Source organism: Xiphophorus hellerii, chromosome 12, assembly GCF_003331165.1.
Source record: "Xiphophorus hellerii strain 12219 chromosome 12, Xiphophorus_hellerii-4.1, whole genome shotgun sequence".
In the NCBI taxonomy this organism is placed as follows: Eukaryota; Metazoa; Chordata; class Actinopteri; order Cyprinodontiformes; family Poeciliidae; genus Xiphophorus; species Xiphophorus hellerii.
In genome coordinates, this window is record NC_045683.1 from 17,301,137 (window position 1) to 17,323,343 (window position 22,207).

The following is a 22,207-nucleotide window of genomic DNA, read 5'->3' on the forward strand; positions in this document are numbered from 1 at the left end:
AACTCTTTTTTCAATGACTGAACACACCATGGGTGGCGCAGTTGGCAGCACTGTTGCCTTGCAGTAAGAGGGGTCCGGGATTCAAATCCCAACCCGTGGTCTTTCTGCATGGAGTTAGCATGTTCTCCCTGTGCATGCGTGGGTTGTGTCCCACTACCTCCGGCTTCCTCCGACAGTCCAGGTTAATTGTCGGTGTGTGTGTGCGCATGATTGTGTGTCCTGTCTGTTTCTGTACATCGCCTTTAGCGGCCCCAGTAGGGATAAGCTGGTAAGATAATGGATGGATGGATGAACACACCATACCTAATCACAACACCTGTTAGTGTGGAAGTTGTTACGTCATGAAGAGGACTTAAAGTTAGTTGGCACTGAGTAGTGAACTTTGTGGTTCAATCAAGTAGCTACAAAAATATCTGCAAGCAGATAAAAAGAAGGGTGAACACAATAAAACAATTTGCTCTGTTTTATGCTATTGGATAAGGAAACCCAAGAGTTTGATAAACACTCTCCACAGGGAATAGAAGCAGAGACTGCTGCTAACGCTCTGTAATGCTAAACCTGATAACCATGTTAATCACTGAAATAGAAGATGCAAAGAATAGTTTTAAACCTTAATATAATATAATATAATATATTAGCAAGCAGTCATGGTGAAAAGCTGAAAAAAAAACATTTTAATGCTATTAATTAGAAATTTTAAAGGCTTATGGCGGTAGCAGAAGTTTATAAATGTATAAAATCTGGATGTTGGAGATGGCTGCAAAGCTGTCATTCATGCATCAAATCTAAACCTTTACAATTGGGTCCCTTCAAGTGTAAAAAAAGTTTGACATGTCCACCGAACTGAACAGCATTGTCCCATGAAGGAACCCTTGACCTGTTGCTATTGTTTACGTCTTAGCAGATAGGATCAGGGTCTGCAACATTGTGTCCCATCAACTGTTGGCTAGCACTAAAAAAAGATGGGCTAGCAGGGGGAGGCCAGAGGAGACCAGAGGCAGGTTCGTCTCCTGAACAATACCTGCCTTGTGCTAATGGAGGTGTCATCTGGCACAGGGCTGATTAGTCAGCGATTACAGCCATGCCTCAATTGCCGTGACGACTGCAGCAAACACAATGGGCCCTGATAGAGCCAGCTGTTTGGTCCTCTGCAATTAACCCTGCATCCCACTCGTCTCCGGCAGTGTGCTGCCTCTAATTGACTATTGGGCACACAAAGCAGGGGCTGTCGGCCAGACCCCCTGGACACGCAGCCTCCGCCCCTCCGCCGAGGTGGAGATGATAATAATAGAGGCGTCCCGCAGACTCAGCCGCCAGTCAATCAAAGCTTCGGCTCCCCACAGGAGCTTCCTGAGGAGCGAGGGAGCAAAAGGAAGCACATGTATGAGCCAGTCATCAACAGGGTAGAGGTGCCTCGCAGGGGGCAGACATGTTGAATATGCCCTCAACCAAAGTACTAATCAATTCAAGAGCACGTGAGGGGAAAGGAATCCCTGCTGCTTGCTTGATATCAGAAAAAGACATTTTTAGGAACATTCATCTCTCTCTGTTCAACTCAAAGTTGATTTTTTTGCGCAACAATGCAGAAACAGGAGGGGTGGGGGGGATCCAGGCAATTATTTGTCGGGACTTTGCTATCTATAATTGTGCAGATAAAAATCAAACTGTTGTGATTTCTCAGAGGATAGAGCTCTCTAAATTCAGCGGCTGCTTGTGTCATCATAATCATAATCATCAAACAAATGCTTATTGTAAGACGACATAAATTAAACTGAGGTCTCTGCACATCTCCCCCTGATTCCTTTAATTACAGAGAGTTATGTTTTTAACTTTGTACAGGGGAAAGTCTGTATTTTTCAACATCATGGACAAGACATTTTCATCAAAGCCCAAGTAAAAGTAGTAATAGTTGGGCATTGCTTTTCAAAACACGGTGCCATACTGCCTCCCATATTGGGCTTCTAACCTGCCAACACAAATAGCAAAGAGGATAATGAGAATGTTAAAGCAATCTGCACACTGATCCTTCACAGGCAAGCGGGCATGGCACAGCTTCAAGAATGGATTTATTCATTAAAATAGATTTCAAAAGAAGCTTGGGCAAAACTCACAAACCTAATCTTTCGTTTCATTACAGCCAATCTCATCCCAGATTGGATCTATTTTCTGCACGAGCAGATGGAAGAACTATCAACCTGGGAGCCTAATTTGGGCTTCCTGCTCATAGATACTGCAGCATGAGGTCATTCGGTTGGCCTGCACTGAGGCAGCGGGGGGGTGAGAGTTGACTGAGGCACAGATAAAAGCCCACAGGTACAGATAACAGGATTTCACCCGCAAGACAAGGCTTTAAATACAGTGCAACAGCAATTTTTCACATACCGTCACATTAGAATCACAAACATACATGTATTTTAATGGGTAATTATGTAATATAGACCGACACAATGAGGTGTATAAGTGTGAAGTGAAAATGTATACAGTTTTCCAAGTTTTTTAGTCCCCTTGAACAAACAGGCTAGAGAAGAATCACTGAAGGTGAAGACAGCCAAATTTTCATACCACTTACATGGTTATAAGATTTAATCATACCTCAGACAAAGTGTTGAAGTGGCTTTTTCTCTCATTCAGTAGAGCTTATTGTAACAGTACTGCTCGTCTTACACCTGTTACTGTGCACTGCCAGTCAGCTTTCTGAAAGTAAGTTGCAACATTGCTAACTCGGTTGAAAAAAATGTTTGGAAATATTTCAGGCAATAAAAACATTTCTTCTTGATATTTGGATACATAAGGTATATCAAAATCAAGGTGTTAGAAAACCCTTATTTGTCATTGAAGAGGATACAACTAGACTTAGTTTAGACACATCAGTGTGCAGCAGAAGAGTAAAACTTTAATAAAGTACAGACACACACAAATAAATACAAGCTACATAAAATTGATGAAAATTATGAAATAACAAAAAGTTTTAAAATGCTAATATTAATAGTTAGATAATGTTGTTACAACAATAGTAATGAGTATGCTACAGATACCATAAAATCATAATATCTTTATCTATGATCACATAATAAATATATCACAGCGACCAATGCCTAATCTGTAAACATCAACCTAAACATGAAACATGGTATTAGCATGCTGTAGGGATGTTATTCTTTAGCAGGGAACAGGGTAGTTGGTGTTGATGGGAGGATGGATGGAGCCATATACGGGGCAATCCTGGATTAAAACTTGTTAAGAGACTGAGAAGACTTGACCTGGGGGCGGAGGTTCACCTTCCAGCAGGACAATGGCCTTAAACATAGAGCCAGCGAGCCAATGGGATGGCTTAGATTAAAGCGTTCCTTACTATTATTGTTGTTGTTCAAAATGGCCCAGTCAAGTTTCAGATCTAAGTCCAACTGAAAATCAGTGGCAAGACTTAATTATTGATTATCATATACAGTATGTCGTCCAATCAATCTGACTGAACTTCAGATATAACATTGTACAAAAAGCTCAGTCTCCAAATGTACAAAACTGAGAGAGAGACACAGGCCAAAAAACTGTGGCTCGACACTCAGGTGGGCTGAACACAAAGTCGTGCCACACTTTTCAGAATTTAATTTGTACATGTTATCATGTGCCATATATCTTCCACTTCACATATTTCACTATTTACTTTGGTCTTCCAACACATAAAATCCCATTAAAATACTGTCTGTGTCCATAAACTGACAAAATGCTAAAAAGTTGGGAATAATCTGTATAAATGTTTTAAATAGGCTCAGTATCTGAAGAAAGATGGTGCATAATGTTTCAAACCAAAAACCCGTAATTAGTTTGTTTTTTTACTTTAAAGGTTGCAACCCAGGAAATGTGAAATACAACACCACATGGACACTGTCATGTTTACATTTTCTCATTAGAATTTATCTCCGAAGCCAGATGTAACAGAATCAGCAATGAAAATTAATTAGCTGGTTTGATGTGGCTGCCTCATGCTCTTTCCAGACAGACCTGGCTTTTATGGGCTGTGGAGGAAATTACTGAGAACTGATTGATCCTGAAGGACTCTGTACATATGGTCTGGCAGACACACATCTACACACAAGCGCACGCCCCCACACAAACACACACATAGATAAATCCTGCCAGTTCTCACCTTTTACCCTCACCATGATAAAACCAGCAAACAATTCGTTCATATTCCATGTAGTTACAGTAAAGAATACAGAAAAAAAAGCTTATGTGTTATGTTAAAGTGCACAAGAACTGATGACTTCTGCAAATCAGACACATACTGGAATACAAACTTGCACCCTCTGACCTCTGAAACACAGAAATTACATGCAGCAGATTCCCCCTTTGGATCTTTCTTTCTGTTTTATCCCTTCCCATCCTTCTCACTTCATCTCTGTGTTTTCTTTGTGCTTCTCTCAGGCTTCAAACCCCTTCTGTCTTTTCATCCCCCCACTCTTGTCTCTTCCGTCTCCCTCTCTGAGTAAGTGAGTTTCATCTGGGGTGCTTGCAGGGCGAAATCACCTCGGGGCAAACACTTTATTATCTGTAGTCAAAGCGTCACCACAAATACCATTCTACACACACAAGTGTCACTTTCCATTTGTCTGCGCTTGGGCTGCATTAGCAGAGCCCAGCCGGGCCCTGAGCCTCATCTCAAACGCGCCCACCAGAAGAAAGCTAACAGTGTGGGAAAGCTCTCGTCCTGCATTCCTACCTCATTAACACCTCTGACAGGACCAGTGTGGACTTACAGCCTGTCTGGGGAAGTAAGGCATCATAATTAAACATAACTTATCGAATGACAAAAATCGAGTTGCATTTAGGCGGATGTCTCATAATCCTGGTCTTAAATGTTAAATTTGAGTCAGCATCAGAGCGGACAATACCACAAGAGGCCACTATTCATATTAATTACCAATGATCTGGCTGAGGGTCTGGCAAAGCCAGCAGCAGTGGGCGCTTTCTGTCTGCGTTGAGGCTCAAAGGAATGCAGGCCAGCAGCAGCAACAGCAGCCCTGTCAGGGCTTTTGTAGGACACCCGTGCAAAACAACAAACACAAAAACTGGGGCAACATGTTTACCTCACACTATGCAACACACTTCATGAGCAAAATGTCTAAACAAAACCAAAAACAGCTAACTCTGTGCTTGTTCCCGTGTTAGTCAACAGCAAAGCAAGACAGAGAAAGAATTCAAAAGGTAAGATATGCACTGAAAATTTTACACAATCTCTATTAACTTCCACCACTTTCACCAAAAGTAGTATAATATACTGTAGAGGTGTATCTATTTAAAATACAATAAAAAAATATTGGTTGATAAAACTCCCAAAGCTGTTAATTTAAGTGTTTATTCCTTTTTTTAAACTTAATTATAGCTCAAAGCTAATGATTACCCAGAGTTAGTTTTCTCAGAGAACCAGAACCTTACTTATGTTTAAAAAAAATACATTTTTGTCAGAAATGAAGGCTTACTGAAAAGTATATCCATGTACAGTAAAAGATACTTGATAATACTTGACCTCTTTTGCATAAATTACTGTATCAGTGCAGCTTGACGTGGACGTGTTGAGGAAATCCAGGTTGTTATGACAACAGTCAGGAATCTTGATTCCGTCTCTCATCTTCCTCTTTACAATATTGTACTTTCTATGTGGGGTGCAGGTCACGGGAGTTTATTGACCAATCAAGCACAGTGATAGAAAACGGTTATTAAAGCAGACATTGGTACTTTTAGCAATGTGGGCAGGAGCCAAAGGAACTATTGGAAAATGTAATCAGCACCTCCATAAAGATGCCAACAAAGAGAAGCATTAAAATGTCCGGGTGGACGGCTGCTCTGACTTTGCTCTAGATAAAACAGAAGACCAGGATATGACATCTATCCCCAAATTATCAGTGAAAAAAATGTACTTTCATTTGCGATGAGGACGCTGAATCACTGTCAATGTAATGCGAATCTCCCCAAAAACTCTGGGGTTCACTTCATATTCCCTGTTGTTTGTGTGACTTTTTCAACCACATGTCCTTTCCCTCAACTTTGTATTAATATACTTGCATCAAAGCTTTCTATAAAGTCAAGTCAGCAGTCTTTCACATTATTGTGTAAGTCAGAATATGGCTGTGGCACAATATTTTTGTGCTCAAAATCGTTTTTTGATTGTCCTCCCTTTAATTAATCCAATTTTTTTGAGAAACTAAACTTTGGGTATCAGTTATTTGTATCACATAATTATCCAAATAAATGCTTGAACTATATCACTGTGCAATGAATCTACATATCTTCATTTAAGCTATAGGACAGATTGCCGAAATATACTTCTCAATGATATTATAATTGATTGAGATGAATCTGGAAATGAGAGACACTTTAATTGCAAAGCTGCTTACTGTTTAATACTAATATTCTGCTATAGTGGGCTTATTTGAGTGCATGGCTTGGTATAGATTGTGAAAGGTAGCCCCCCCCTTCCCGGCTTGTCTCTGACGAGGCAGCTCCCTGGACTGCTCTGGCCACCCTCATTGTACATATAGCATGGTCTGGAAAGCAGAGCTTTATCAGCAAATACCCCTAGTCAGCACGAGCAGCAGGGCAGTTATGCGCTGCGACTGGCACACCAGCCGATATTGTCATGTACGATTAGGCCACTGCTCATGAGCCTGTGAACTCATTCCCTTGGCATCAAAGTCAACGCCACCTCCTACCCTCCTCCATTTGTATCGCCGCCTCTGTGCTGCCCTCTCCTCCGTCCCCTCGTTGTTCCATTTCACATTTAGTCTCGCTACTTCACAGTGAACCCAGAGTGAACCTCCTTAAAAGCTCTACTCTGCTGAAAACAGATCCAAAGTGGAGCTAAAAACATCAGGGAGGACCGGTTTCATTTTCCAAAACAAATCTCTGCTGCTTAATTAACTCCATCCAGGGAGGTCAGCCTCAAGTCGCAGTCAGCCAGTGCAGCGGAGGAGCCACTGGTGCCAGTTGTTTTGTCTTGACACACCTCAGCAGATGACAAAGCTGATAGAGATTGAGCAGAACTGGAGACTCACAGGAGACAGATAAACCACGAGGTCAGTTATGGGTAAACTTCAGGAGGAGGAAACAAGAGATTAAAGCGTTCAGTGAGGAGACGGAGAACAACACAAAGCAAAATGACAGAGAAAGATTTGTGCCGGGTCCTCCTTGTCCTGCCTCTAGGAGCATATGCCACGCTGTGATACTATTTTCTCAAAGGGAATGTGTGTAGGGCCGAGAGCCAGCATCGTTCTCAGCCGTGCACAAACCTAAATGGACATGGCAACAACACAAACATGCTCACAGGTTTGGAGTAAAAGACCCCAGAGGTGGAGATAGCAAGGCATGCAGAGATAAGAGCAGGAACTAGTGCAGAAAGGAGAGAAGGATGGAAAAAAGTGTGTTGGGGGGGAGGGAGAGTTGAGGGGAGGCTGCAGGCGCCCGAGCAGGGCTGTCAGACTGGAGGAAGTGCTAGTGTGCAGGCCTGCAGGTAAATGGAAGAAGAAAGGCGCCTGCAGGCTGCCTGAGGCAAGCCTGGGCCCTTCTGTTCTATCATTTAGGAGACAAGTCCTCCACTGATTCCCAATTAATATTTAACACCGTGCAGACAACAAGGTACTCCACAGCAGTACACATGCCAACGAGAGGAGAAGCAAGGAGAGAAAAAGACAGGAGATGAAGAGGATCTAGGGATGCATAAATGGATTCACTCTGAGTGAGATGAAACAATATTTTGAAACACTTAATGTCAGTGAGGTAGGGCTTTAACAGAAGTAGCATCTTTTATTTTTAATCAATGCTTAAAGCTTGAATATATGTGTCTTAATGGGACTGCAGTGACAGATGACTGACAAAGTGATGATTTCTAGTCTGTGTGTTGAGTTTGAGGTCTAACAAAGATGTCTGTGACATTTACAGGTTTACTGAAAAAATACTCTGCCAAAGTATTCATACACCACTTTTCACCATACTACCTCAAACTTCAAAGTATAAACATAAATATCTTCCATTAAAACAAGATTTATGCTGTAGAGCTCATGAATAATTTCTCCTGTTAACAGATTCTTCCGCTGGAACTTGGGATATTGTTTCATAAACACATTTTATTTGAGAGTATCAGATTAAACAGTGGTGACTGAAAACAGTTGCACACCACACATTGTTTGTAAAATAAAGGGGAAACCAGGCATTCGATTTTGAATTCACACCTCTCCAAATGAACCGAGTTTCAAGGCAGATAAACTAGAGTTTGATTAAAGCAGATCAAACAGGGCTGGTGTTAATGCACCCCTAACTGTTACTATTTCTTTTTAGCAGTAGTTTTTGCAGAGTGATAACAGGAAATGTGCTTGAAAGACTCGAGTATCATCAACAAAAGAGTTGGAACCTGCAACTCAGGGTCAGGACAGGACACACCCTGAACCTAAAACCATCCCTGTATTCAAATATGATGACATTGCTGGTGCATGCGGAGATGGCCTCTAGGAGAGTGCAGCAGAAGAGCAAACCATGGAAAGTGTAGTTAAATTTCCCAGAGGATTAATGACGTGAACAAAGTGCAGTGGTCAGTTTGAACTTCTCTGCCAACCCTTCTTCAGTATTAGAGCAGATTGAAAAACCAAAGAAAGGGATGGACCTAGGTTATTGACGGCAACGGATGAAAGCACTACTTAGCTTTCTTTTACAGCATGTCTTCTTGTATATTTTCTATTCAAATTTTCACCCTTCATAGCTTGCACTTACTCTATTAGAAATCCAAATGTTTAACCAAAGCAACGATTGAGTTTAGGTTTTACCCAAACACCCTGCCAGAAACATGCAACATCTACTCAGCGGCTCTCCCAGAGAGCACAGCATGCTCTGCAAAGACACAACCTGCGTGTCATTTCCTGTGGGACAGCAAGGGGCTGCACACAGTCGCTCCTGTCCTCCAAGCCACCCCCACGCTCTGGCAGGCGAAGACAAGAGGGCGGTGAAAGCTTTGCACCTGGGACGTCCAAATGCCAGTTTGGAGGCTTTGGAACAAGGACCCTGCTTTTGAACCCAAGTCCTGCTGTGACCAAATCTACAGTAGACTTCCTCCTCTTCCTCCTCGAGCTCACCTCTCGGGGCTGTGAGATGGCTCAGCCCCCTGTGCATGCAGCAGAAGGCGGAGGGGCAGAGGGAAGGCATGGCTCTGTGGGGCACCGACAGCCGGAAATGATTCTCCGCGTGCCAGCGCTGAGACACCAGCACAGCAGAAAGAGGGTGAGTTACGGAGGAGGTAAGATTAATACAACAACTATCATGTGGCCATCTCTCTGAAACTAACTGCAACTCTAAGGTTACGTTTACACGAGACCGCTGCTTGGAAGCTGCCGGTATTTTTGGATGTTGAATGGAAAAAGTTCCATGTTTAGATGGCACCATCAAGATAGATTGAGTCAGCAGTAGTTGACATGCCAGGCCACTATACGTCACTGTGATTTTAACATATCATCAGATGTAAAAGCACTTTTGAACAACACAATGCTCACCGCCATTGTTTTTTGTTGTTATCTACTCATGCATGGGTAAATAAAATCTATCCGTGAGTTCTGCACATGTACACTTTCACACCTGTGGAGTGCTTCACACCTCCACAGGGGGGCATTACAGAAAAGTTTCGCTCTCAAACCTGGCATCAAAAATGCTAGTGTGAGAGACTCCGGTCACTGTTCTTGCGTAAAAGAGTGGCTGGATCGCAACAAAAATGTTACGGTGTAACAGAAGAGTGGGTCTGTGTAAACGAGGCCTAAAATTCCTAAATTTCACAATCTAAAGATCTGGTGAAAACGTGATTGCAGCAATCTGTCTAGTGGGACTGCCTTAGACATTGATGAAGGGAGTTATGGATCCTACGGATAGCCGACTGTCACCCTTTAACGTAAAAACCTCCTGACCTCTGCTTCTGCTTCAGCAGAATGGGGAGTAATGACAGTTTCAGTGGGCCTCCTGTGGAATTTCAAATGGGAGTGAGAAATGAGGTGGTTCAATCAGTGGGAAAAGGTCAAGTGCATGCAGATTCGCTCTCCCTCGCCATCTCCATTCCTTTTCCCCCAGTTCGCTGCTGAGGCAATCAGGGTAAAGGTTGTTATTTCTGCTGCTGCAGCCGCCGGTGACCATGCTTAAATATTCATCTGAAAAACACTCCCCATCTCACTTTTTCTCCCAGACAGCAGCCGTCGAGGTGCTGTGCCGCAATCTGATATGGCCGGCTAATTCTGCTGTTATGTTCCACACCGTCTCAGAAAAATGGTAGAGGAGAGTTGGCTGGAGGTCGTTACCTGAGCATATTACCTCGGTTTAGGGGAAGAGAAGCAGCTAAAAAGCAAAGTCAAACTAATGGCTCTGGCAGCTTTGCCTGCAGAGGCACAGGGCTATTAGGAAAACTACAATTCCCTGGTGAACCTCCGTGTCATGTCCTGAGGCTGAGTGTGACAAGGCCCGGTTGTCTCTGTCGATCAAGCTCTAGGAGGGCTGAACCCGGCTTGACATGGAATGAACCTGGGATATCAGGCTCTGTGGGAAATTTCATTTACACCTGGCTGATTGGCACAGTGGGCCTCCGGGCTGTTGTCACAGAGGGTTATGGCTACAGGTGGGCTAGTCTGTTACCGTGTGCAACAAGGCAGAGTTGGGGATAAACTCTACCCCAGTTGATTGGAGGCTGTATTCACCAGGAAACAACCTGAATTTTTGCGATTTCTTTCTGATATAATTAAAATGATGGGGTTATTTTATTCTAAAAGTATACCAAATCACTATGTTTGTGCTTGGACTTGAACACCTGGTTCAGACTGAAGTCTGAACCAGTGACAGGACAAATCTGGGAGCAGCGGTGAGCCGTGTGGTTAACAAGGGCAGCATCTACACTGGGCCCAGATAAAATGTGCACACACAATGTGACAGCTTCTTTCTGAGAAAATGTCATCCAGGCACAAATGCGACTGCTAAAGAATTAAACAAATGAAAACCTGCCGGAATCTGAAAAATAACCAGGCAGAAATATCTCCATCAGCCAGTCAAGTGACAGATTCTGGACCTGTTATTCTTAAGCTGACATGTGGCGGAGTAATTGGAGTCTGGGCCAAGAGGAGAGGGAGAGTGGCAGAGTCGAGGTGGGGGCTGGTGGGGCCTCCTGTCCAGCCACCTCAGTGTTACTCATCGCTGGGCTGGCTCAAGTCTCCTTTCTGGTACAGGAGAAATGTTAAGAGGAGCAGCACAGAGAAACTGTCTGATGATCACATCCTTGAATGGCCAGAAATTGGTGGAAGCTAATAATTTTAGGTTTCTGATCAGTGACCACAGATGAGTGCTATCAGATAGCACTGAAAACAACACTCCTCTGTGTGGAAGGGAGATGATTCAAAGTTAGCCATTTTCAACATCAATGAGGTGTTTAAAGACAAAGCAGAAATGATGTAAGATGCTTCCTGGATGCCGGCTACTTTTAAACATTACAGATGTAGCTACATTTCAGCAGATTACAGGAGATTACCAAAAGATGACCAGCAATTATAACAAGGGTTGTTTTTTAGACCCAATGCTTGTTTCACGTTATTTTGTTATCTTTTGAGAGATCCATGCTCTCATTCTCTACTAGAAACAAATTTCTCAGATGAATTAAACTAATTTTAAATTTAGTAAGACTTACTGAACTAACTGTACTAAATGCGACAGTTTAAATGTTAGTTTTGTAATAGTTTGTTTTGAAATATTGAAATCCTGTTTAACTGCGGGGCTGTGTAACAACGACTTCCCTCTTTCAAACAATGTGATGTTGCCTCGTCCTAATTATTGGTCAAAACAACAGTAAAGCTTCTTTATACAACATATAACAGCAAAAGGAGCTTTTATTCCAGTCATTTGAACACAGCTAATATTTACAAACAAAGGATATTGTAAGAAAATAATTATCTTGTTCAATATGAGACACGTTAGATTTCCAGGTGTGCAAAAGATGTGGTAAATCAGTGATCTGAAATTGGCCACAAAAATCTCAGATCAGTCCATCTTCAGTTTAACGGTTTTACCTTGAGGCTCTCACATCAAAGGGTGACAATCAAGGGAAGAGATGGGTGAAAAAAATGAGATGGCCACTGGCTCAGGATGGTTGGGGTCAGTGCCATCCATTCACCCCATCTCTCCCCACAGGGCCTCTCTGTCTCTCTCTCATCCGTCTGGATGGGTGCCCTCTCTCTGGGGCATGACACTGTGAGAAGCCCTGGCTCTGCTACCGTCTCTGCCTTTCATGTCTCCATCTAGGGCAGCGGTATAGAGACGCGGAGCGGAGGACGGAGGAGAAGGTGGGGGTTTGGGGGTGGCTACAAATGTCACCCATAAGCGGGGATTTAATTAAAAATGACAGGGGCTGGTGCTGGAGAGTGCAGCCACATATGCGAGGAATTTGGGTGCAGTGAAAGCAAGTGCCTATGATTTATAATTCAAGTAATGCTCTACACTCCTTTTAATTCTACAGCCAAAGAGAAAAATATCAAAAGGCTGCCCCTGTGAGGCTAATCCAATATGATATTTTTAAGGGCAGGCGGTCAATAGCTCTCTGAAAAGCCAGCTTCTCTGTCTCCCTTTCTGCTTCTGTCTTTTCTCCACTTGTCTGTCTCTCCCTATCTCACTCTGCTGCCTCCCTCCCTCCTTTCTCTCCCAGTGCACTCCTCGCTCTCCAGTACACCACCCCGCCCCTTTCAAAGCCCAGACTCGGAGCGGGCTGTGATAATGGAAACATCCCGCTCTCCGCCTCCCGTTTCTCCTGCTAAGCTCTGCGCGCTCGGGGGAAATTGATTGTCTGGCTAGCCGATCTGAGCGCTTCCAGCTGATGGTAGAGCCAGTTAAGTCCTTTTTTATTGAGGGTATGAGGGATTTTTAATGGGAGTCGCATCAATGAACTGTGCAGCCACTCAGCATCTGCATGCAGGGGTTTTTCTTTAAAAAAAAAAGCTTCTTCTCGTGCTCTCATCCCGACTACACACACACACACACACACACACTCTTAAAATGTTTCAGTAAAGGACAGCAGATGCAAATGGCACCGCTCACTCTTTCCTCCCTGCCAGGTAATCCCCCTCTAGTGCTCCCACTCTGAGTTTGAAGGCTGTGCTCTCCTCCGCAGCCTGGGTTACCTTACCCACGACCAGACTCCATTCTAGAAAATCTGGGCCACGACCAATCAGTCACGAGGACCCGGCTCCGTGAGGCGACCTGAGTTTGCCCACTCCAGCAGCCAGACCCACTGTCTGCTTCTCTGAACCCCTTCCGGGTTTGGACGAACAATCGCCTTATTGAGGCCAAGTGCTGCACAGTGGTGGAAATCCAACACTAACCACCCCCTCCCACCCAAGGACAGAAAGAAAGCTATTATGTCCAAACATCCTCATTATGAACCTCGGACTCGGCCGCTGTAGCAGTCCTTCAATCAAAGGGTTTAACAGGTGGGCAAGTGGAGCTAGACATAGAGGGTCAGTAAGAGGGAGGGGAAAGGGGAAGGAGTGGAGACTGTTCTTTTTCTCTATTGATTTGAGTCCTAACTCACACTGGCTGCTCCTCAATAAAGAACCTTGAGAGGAAGTGGGCTAATCCTGTGAAATTGGAAGTGGGGAATCGATTAAGAGCACTATTGAGGATTTCCTCCATTTCTCCTTCCTCCCCCTCCGTCTTTTTGCCTTTACTAATTTTATTTTCAACAGTCCATCTTCCTCCCTCCCCTCTCTCAGTTCGCCGTTCCCTGAAACTTCATTAGTGAACAACGGTGAACCTTTTCTCAGATAAGGAGCCACACCTTCCAACCGACCACAGAGCTTCATAATCTCAAGTTTCCTCTCTCTTTCTCTCTCCTTTAGATCCTTATGACTCATCCGAACAGAAACAAGAAAAAAGTGAACTCCAGATCTGAGGACAAAAGTAGCACAGAGTCACCTTGTTGGTGCTGGTTTCTGTAACAGACTACTGAAGGGTTATTTAATCAGAGAAGTAACTTGTTGGTTAGTAAGAAGCCAAGTTACTACAGTATGAAATATTCATATAGATGAATGAATCTAGAGCCTTGCTAAAGTATCAAACACTTTGAACATTCAAATTTTTTCACGTTAAAATGACAAACCTGAGTGTGTTTTAGTTGTATCATATATAAATATATATCAAAAGTCAACCCAAGGTCATGAAAAGTTGTAAAATTGGATAAAATTGGAAAATGTATTTTTTTTACAAGAAAAAAACAGAAAAATATGAGTTTATATTAATATTCATCTCCTTTTCTATGATACCCAAAGATAAAATCCTGCACAGATGCTTCAGAGATCTACAGCTCAAGTGGGGGATTCTATTGAAAGTTGCAAGGTTGGTCATGTGTGCGATAAATCTGACCTTTTTATTTTTCAGTAAATGTGCCAGAGAACACTGTACATCGTAATAAACACTCCGTCCCCCGGGGGACTGTAGTGGAAGCATCATGCTGTGGGACACTTTTCTTTAGCAGGAACATGGAAGCTGGTCAGAGTTGATGGGGTAGAGGAAAGGAGGAAGTGCAGGTTAATCTTGGAAGAAAAACTGGATGAAAAGGAGCATAAAGTGAGTTTCTGAAATGCCACACTTTTCAGCTTTTAAGCAATAAAAAATTAAAGCCATGTATCATAATCCTTCCACCTTACAATTTGTACTTTGTGTTGATCTATCAAAGAGATCTTTCTATTCTCACTCATTCTGGTTCTGTGTCTTATGCCTCATTCGATAGGTTAGATTATCCTGAATTATCTCTGTAGTTATGCTGCTGTTGGTTTAGGCTACAAACTGACCGCTTTTCTCCACTTTCTTCTTCTACTGCTCTCAAGTGTGCATTTCTTGTTGTTATTTGAACTGTAAACTTTTTGCATTGTCTTGGGTTTTTTTCTCTCCAGGGCAGCTACATCTGGTCTAGTGTTATGTTTGGCTCTGGTACTTTCCTGGAGGCCATTGGCTGTGAGAAAGCTATCAACAACTAATGGTTCTCTCACTCCTGCTATCAACTTTTTACTTTTCATGACCATAAAAAGTACGCCAATTTATTTTTTTGTATGTCCACTTTGTCTCCTCAAACTCCCCAGTCGGTCGTGGCTCGTTACAGATGGACTTTTAAGTCAGGTTCTGCTGGAGTCTTTCCTCTCTACGATCGCTCCAAGCATGTTCAGTATGAGGGGTTGTTGCAATGCAAGTGATTGTCCACTGTTGGTCCAGGAGGACTGCAGACTGCAAGTCAAGGACTTGATGGAATTTGCTGGGTTTCCTTAGATAAAAATTTTTGGTACTACCAATAATGAACTGACCTTAATGCACTGTTTGAGGATGAATTGGAATGGATGTGTGACTGAATTGAAATGACTGGTTTGTAATGTGCCTTGAGATGACTTTTTTTGGTGAACTGATTCTTTGAAAGATGATTCCTTTGTAACTTTTGGGTAAAACCACTTGATTCAAATCCATTGCGCCCATCAGGAGGATTTACGATCAGCTTGAAGGAGCTCATGTGTTTTCCATGTAAACAGCAGCTGACATACATTCAAGGACAGTTTACTACAGAGAAAATTAACACTTCTCTCACTTATTAAAAAGGTGCTTATCTAAAGCGCCTGGGAGAAATTCACTTTCCTGATGGCTGCAGCTCTCTCTAATCCCAACCGGGTTACAACCAGCTCTGTGAGGCCTTTTACAGTTTTCCACCCTCGTTCTCCTCTGTCCCTTTACTGCATTTCGTGAGCAGACAGAGGACGGTGCTCGGGGAACAAACGCAGCAGCTGCCACGCTTTAGATGCGGCCGGCACATCCAGGGCCAGACACTGTAAATGTTTACAGACCCTGAGGGTCAGCGAGGCCAGTGAGGCCCGTTAAACAGTGTCTGTTCAGCCCTGTTGTCACGACTGCACAATCAGCACAGTTAAACAGCCTCCCCCACAATGAGTAGCCAAACAATTCAGCAATCCAAGGTCTAAGTGCAAATTGAATAAAACTGTTTAGAATTCCACAGAGTGGCGAGGGAACAAAGTGACAACAATGGAAACTTTTCGTTCACCTCACTGTCCTGGTGAACCACCGACCTCCAACATTCAGCAGGAGCAGCAGATTAAACAGAAACAACAAACACACAGGGTTCCTACACATCTGTCGAGGAGGTTTTTTCATCCTCGGCTCTCCGGATTTCTCAGTCCTTAATGGTCCTTGTGAAATTTAAAATACCAAAGATAAACATGCTTATGACGGGTATTTTTACAGTGTGGTGACAGAAGAGAAGAAGGATACAAGAAAGGAGAGAAAGGAATGTTAAAAAGAAGGATGAAAAGACAAAAGGAGGGCAAGAAATAGGGGCACAAGAAAAAGTCTTGAAGTTCAAATATTTTTCCATGCTCTTCTTTTTCCGTACTCATCCAGGCCTGGAAAATACTGAAATCAAATTCAGTATTTTTTTGCCAGACTTAGGTTCAGTAGGTAACCTAAACATAGGCATCCTTAGTTGGAGCAGAGCCGAACACCTGACGCCCGCCAATCACTCGTGTTGTTAACTTACATTTCCGTCCGAGGACTTGCGGCGGCTCCAAGGTCTTGCTGGCACACACCGGGTGCTGGGGCGGGGGGTTCTGCCTCCTCTGCAGACAGGCCAGCATGGCGAGGTGGGCACAGTATTACAACCGGGGGAGTTCTGCGGACAACCTGAGTCAGGAAAAAAAAAAAACAAGGACGGATGTTAAAGCAAGTAAGATACGAGGTCAAAGCTGTGCATGGCCGGGTCTGGGAGCCACCGGGGGCTTTCTCACCGAGGATTTAATTGGGAAGCATGCCTACAGCTGCCTGCCTCTCAGCTCTGTGTGTTGAATGATAAACACACACCTGCAGAGTGTGGAAGTGGGGGGTGGGTGGGCACTGTTGACACGGGAGCAGAGCAGAGTCCAGAGCAGTCACTCTGCAGCTTCAAACAGCATATCCACACAGCCATTCAACCGCATCTCCTGTCTGTTGCTCCGAAAAAACCTTTCACAATCACAGAGAAAATAGCAACACTCAGCCACATTGGGCCACATTCTTTCCAGGGCGGTGTGGATGTGGTGATTGATGGCGTTATCTATCGAAAGCAAAAAAAGAAAAGGGAATGCTGAGAAAACAGCAGTCGGTCTGCTACAACTTAACATGCAACAGCTCAGGGGGACTGTCAGGGAAGGCCTGGGGCCCTGAGCTGCGTCTGGATGTATGTGTTGAACTGTACCGTCGCATGTGAAAGTGTGTGTGTGAGCAGATGTGATGGGATGGGAGGGGAGAGACTGCCAACCGTACATCAGGGCTAGTGACGGCACTAATCAATCTCCCTCTAGGCCATAAATCTCCAACTCTGCTCCCCGCCGCCACCTTCACTCAGGAACACAGAGGCAGAGGCGACTGGTCTCCTCTCAAAAAGCCCATCGCATTCCCAGAGGAAACACAAGACGTGGTCAGATATAAATATGAATATATATATATATATGAAAGAAAGCTGAATAACAACCCTGAACAATCAGAAACTATGGAGGGTATCATTCATCAGGAGCATCGCTATGTCACACAACACAATGATGACTGATTACAAAGTCTTCCACTTGCATTATGTGGCAGATAAAAGCAGCCGAAGCAACTATTTGAGCCCAGAAAGTGTTTTTATAAGATAAGGATCCAAATTTACTCCTGTATTTTTTACACAGCATGCTTTTACTGAAGCCCAGTTTTACCTACAATGGATAATGGTCACATTTAGTAGCAAAAGAAAAAGGACTGTGGCTTTAATCTTGGCACCGCCTGCGTGTGAGTCGCTTTTTTCCAAAAGCATCAGCACGAAACACTATTGTTTCAATTCAAGCCCGTCTCCTCCCATATTAAAACGCAGAGCAGAGGCAAATATTTCATGTGTGCTTTCAGAGCCGGCGTCTCCGGCTACGACGCGTGGCAGAGTATTGAAAAATGATTTCTCACGCGCATGTCACAGCCGAGTCCTCTGCTATTTATTTTCTCAGTGAATTACTAAACGAACATTTAGCCACCTGCCATCAGTCCATTACTGGCTTTCATAGATTATCATTGTATTATGAAAGAAAACAATTGCAGTGATTACAGGATGAATTAATGGCCGGTCATGCAGCTCTGGGTCCTCTTCTTGCTCATTTAAAGGCTATACAAATGCAGAACACTGATGCAAATGGTCGTAAATTTCAAGCAATTGTTAAAGCATTCAATCAAAAGAGCTCCTCAAATGATGTGATGTATCAGCAGTATTTGATCAAAGTGAGAAATATAAAATGTCTCCTCGTACTTATGCATGTCCAGGAACAATATAATAATTGTGCTTTTCCCAGCTGAACCCACAGCCTTTCATTCAAGGTACTTGCAGGCTGAGCGAAGTGCAAGTGAATCGAATCTATTGCCTAAGTATTTAACATAAATAATGGGTACTGAGTTGCAGTTGCAAGCTGTATTTTACTGTGCTTCACATCCTCCATTGCTGCTTCACTGAGTGACACAGAGCACAGGCACAATGGGAGGAGCGCAGCAGAGTACATGTGCCGTACTGTTTTGACATGCAAACATCACTTTCATTGTGTGTTGTCCACACTGACTCCATACAAGTGCCTAGTCTGCAGCAGCCTCAAAATGACAAAATAGTATACCTATCATTTGTCTCAGTGTGAAATATGTTCCCTCTAGCTGGCTATTTAAAAATAAGATAATAATAGTTTGAACGACTCTTCGAAAGGAACAGATCCACATGATCTGGCTCCATTTAAACAGTCGTAAATCTCATCTCTGCATCACAGTGTGAAGCTGACTCCTATGGAGCACCCAGCGTATGCTGCTTTTGGACTAAAAAGCACACCAGCGCTATAGATTTTTCACAAGAGCCTCCTAGGCGGCAGTAATGTGCCAGTTTGTCAACTGTCTGCTCATGGGAGGAAAGGAAAGTGATAAAACAGAAAAGTAAAGTGACCTCACACACACACACAACAATTTGTTATTTCTGTCCTTGGGATAAATAATCAATTAATAAAAGACAAGAACCATCCAATCTCCCTACACTGTAGTTCTACAGACAATCATAAGTGTTGCTTTACTTCTGGTTTGATCTGAGCCAGTTTTCTCTTTCTGGTGTCTGTTTGGAGCCAACCTTTGAAGGGGAAGCATTACTGTCACTAAAGTCTGGATGGACCCCAGTGGGGGGACAACACAACAAAAAGTCATTAAAAACAGGGGTGAGAGATAAGACAGTGTTACATTGTGAAGGATTAGAGGGTTTCAACAGTCACATAATCATTATTAATAATCATTAATATCATTAATAATGATTAATAATAATGAAGAATACTGGCTGCCAGTGCTAAATGAGCTAACTATTAGCTGGATGTATTCAGTATTCAGGAGTATCTGTTGGTTTTTTTTTGTTTGTTTTACTTGTTACTATTTTGTTAGATTTTTTGGACTTCTGGTCCTGTAGCCAGAGGTCTGGTTAAACTCAGCAGAACAACTAAAATACTTAGGACTTAGACAAGTTAGACAAGAGTCAAACCTTCACAATAAGAGGCTTAATCATATACATATAATATGCTATAAAACTCAAATAGCATATAAAAGGTAATTAAATCAGTTTATGGAGCCCTCAGACAAATGGTCAGGAGTTGGGCTACCTTTATATATGAAATAAAAACAAGAGGATTTTTAGCTCCAACATAATTATTACTAAGGTCTCGTCTTGTCCTCATGAAGCTGATATTTTTCATCGACTCACCTCTGGGCATATTGACACACTCCTACTGCTCTTAGCATTAGCAGTAATTCTCCTACAACTCCTACTACTAGTAGAAGAAATAATATTGAAACGCTTATGCTGACAAGAAGGTAAATTGTGATGAATTTACTCATGAAAGTTATGGTGCAAACTTTTTATGCAGGTATTTGCTATTATTTAGAAAGAGTAAACTTCACCTGAGCAGTGACGTTTTTCAAACTTAAATTAAGGAGTTAGAAAATACACTTTGACACACATCGTACTGCCAGAATGTTTTTGAAAATGTTTTTGGCAAAATTCTGCAAACTGATTGAAATCTGTTTAGAAATGTTTGCATACTCAGGCAATCATAATCAGGATTTTACAGCTATTTTTTAAACATCATTGCAAAATCTTAATGCATCAAAAGATTTGAAAAGCATTTATTTATTTCCAAGCTTCATGCAGAGTAATGCACAAAATATTGTAATTTTAAAGAGTATAGAATAGTTTTTATATCCCCCCCCCCCCCCGATTACAAAAAACAAATCTTTACCACAACCATTTTGCTTGTCTTTTAACATGAAATATGGCACAAAAGCCCATTTAATTGTTTTATAACTGAAGCCAAAATATTAATTGTTAAAGGTCATAAAGAGGCCAGGAAAACATGGATGAACACTTCAAATACCTCAGTCTTTCTTCCAGAAAATACTTCTTTTTAAAAAAAAACAACAACAAAAAAAACATTTTTCTCAAGACATTACAGTTGACCCTGGACCCTGAGGCTTCTACAATGCACTTAACACTCGAAGTCACATGAGTATTTTTAAAGCCTGTCACCAGCTGCACAAAACAACACTTTTAGCACAAAACTGACAGTGAGAAAAGCACTAAAATGCATCTCCCTGATAAATCTAAGCAAATTAAATCGCCGCACAACCTCAGTTCACCCCCTCTCTCTTTCACACACACACACATGTTGCAGATGGAAAAGAGGGACCACTCTATGTCTCGCCAGGTGCTCAGGAAAAAAAAATAAATAAAAAAAAGAGGTCGCTCACAGTGCCATTTCCTCTCGCACACAGGCAGCCCTGGCCCAAACACACTGGTACTTTGAGCTCATTACTGCCTATTCACATAATCCTTTCTCTGTGTTCTCTCTGCAAGGATACTAATTTCCCAACGAGCCCATCCTCACAGTCCATTTGTTCAAAGATAGTGGTTGAGAGAGGGGAAGCAGACACGTGGTGGAGATTGAGACTAAAAGCTGGCCTTAACGGGGAGGGTTGGGGGGATGCCGGCACACTTTTCCCCTCCCTGAAATGAAAGACAATCGTGTAACTACCCTCCATTTTTCTCCATTTGCTGTGCACCAAATGTATTCGGAGGCATTATACTTTGCTAAAGGAGACTGGCTCTTTTTTTCCAATTCAATTTCAGGAACCAATTTACCGCTATTATTGCCTTTAAGAGCGAGGCAAAAGGAGCAAGTCTTCAGCTTGTTTGTCATGTCCTCCTTTTCCCCTCATCTTCTCCCATTAGGTTATTGTGCTACTTAGCAGATGTCCATCAGTGGCAGGAAATTATCCCCGAAACCAAACGCCTGTGACCCATCACCCAGCTGCCCTGAAAACAGCCCGTCTTGCCGAGGTCAATCTCTGTGAAGGTGCTAGGTTTTCTGTGTGTGCGTGGGTGTGCACACCGACCGCTCAGAAACACCACCTGCACTTCACTCGTACATCAAATCCACTGGGTCTCCTATTACACCAGTGCAGAGATATCTCAAAAGCTAGGATGTCTGTCGGATCCATCCCCGTTCTGCTAACGCCGCTGCAGGGTTCGCAACGGAAGCGGGAGGATCAGTCCCTTGAGATGAAGGAATAAGCTGGAATCAGGAGGCAGTGGGCTTGGCGGAGGGCTATTTCTTAGTTAAAAGGTTCTTAAACTGCAGAGGAGATCAGAGGAGATGGCTCTCCGCGCCCAAAGCTGTCTACTCAGATAAGCATCCTGCCAAGTGCGGGGTGGAACAGGGTGGTCATGGGTGAACAAACGCTGTCGGTCTGTCGGCGTGTGTGTGTGTGGGCGTGGGCGCGTGTGTGCGTGCGTGTGACTTGGTGTGTGTGCGTACTCAGGTACACATGTTTTAGGTGAAAGACAGAGCATAGCAGATGATACTCAGTGGTAGCTAAACTTAGTACCTTATGGTTTTACATGAACAGTTGCTAAATAAATATTTGGTTTCCGTGGATCATGAAGAAATCTCCTGACAGTCTATCTGGAATCAACATTGAAGCTTGGAGTTTAAGTATGAGGTCTGCACTGGCAGACGGGCAACTCATGTCTGATTTATTTGTTTTTTTGTCACCTAAATTATTGTCCTTACATTTTTTAAAATGTATAACAGCT

The 22,207-nt window shown here is 43.0% G+C and overlaps 1 protein-coding gene across 1 annotated transcript in view; it reads right to left on the reverse strand.

Annotated features, from left to right (window-relative positions):
- Window positions 1–22,207, reverse strand: part of fam222aa (family with sequence similarity 222 member Aa) — a 70,031-nt gene that overhangs the window by 16,911 nt on the left and 30,913 nt on the right. Inside the window, exon 2 of the mRNA XM_032578211.1 lies at window positions 16,586–16,728. Within this exon, the coding sequence (XP_032434102.1) occupies window positions 16,586–16,682 (97 nt within the window). The 5' untranslated portion in view covers window positions 16,683–16,728. The remainder of the gene's footprint in view (window positions 1–16,585; window positions 16,729–22,207) is intronic.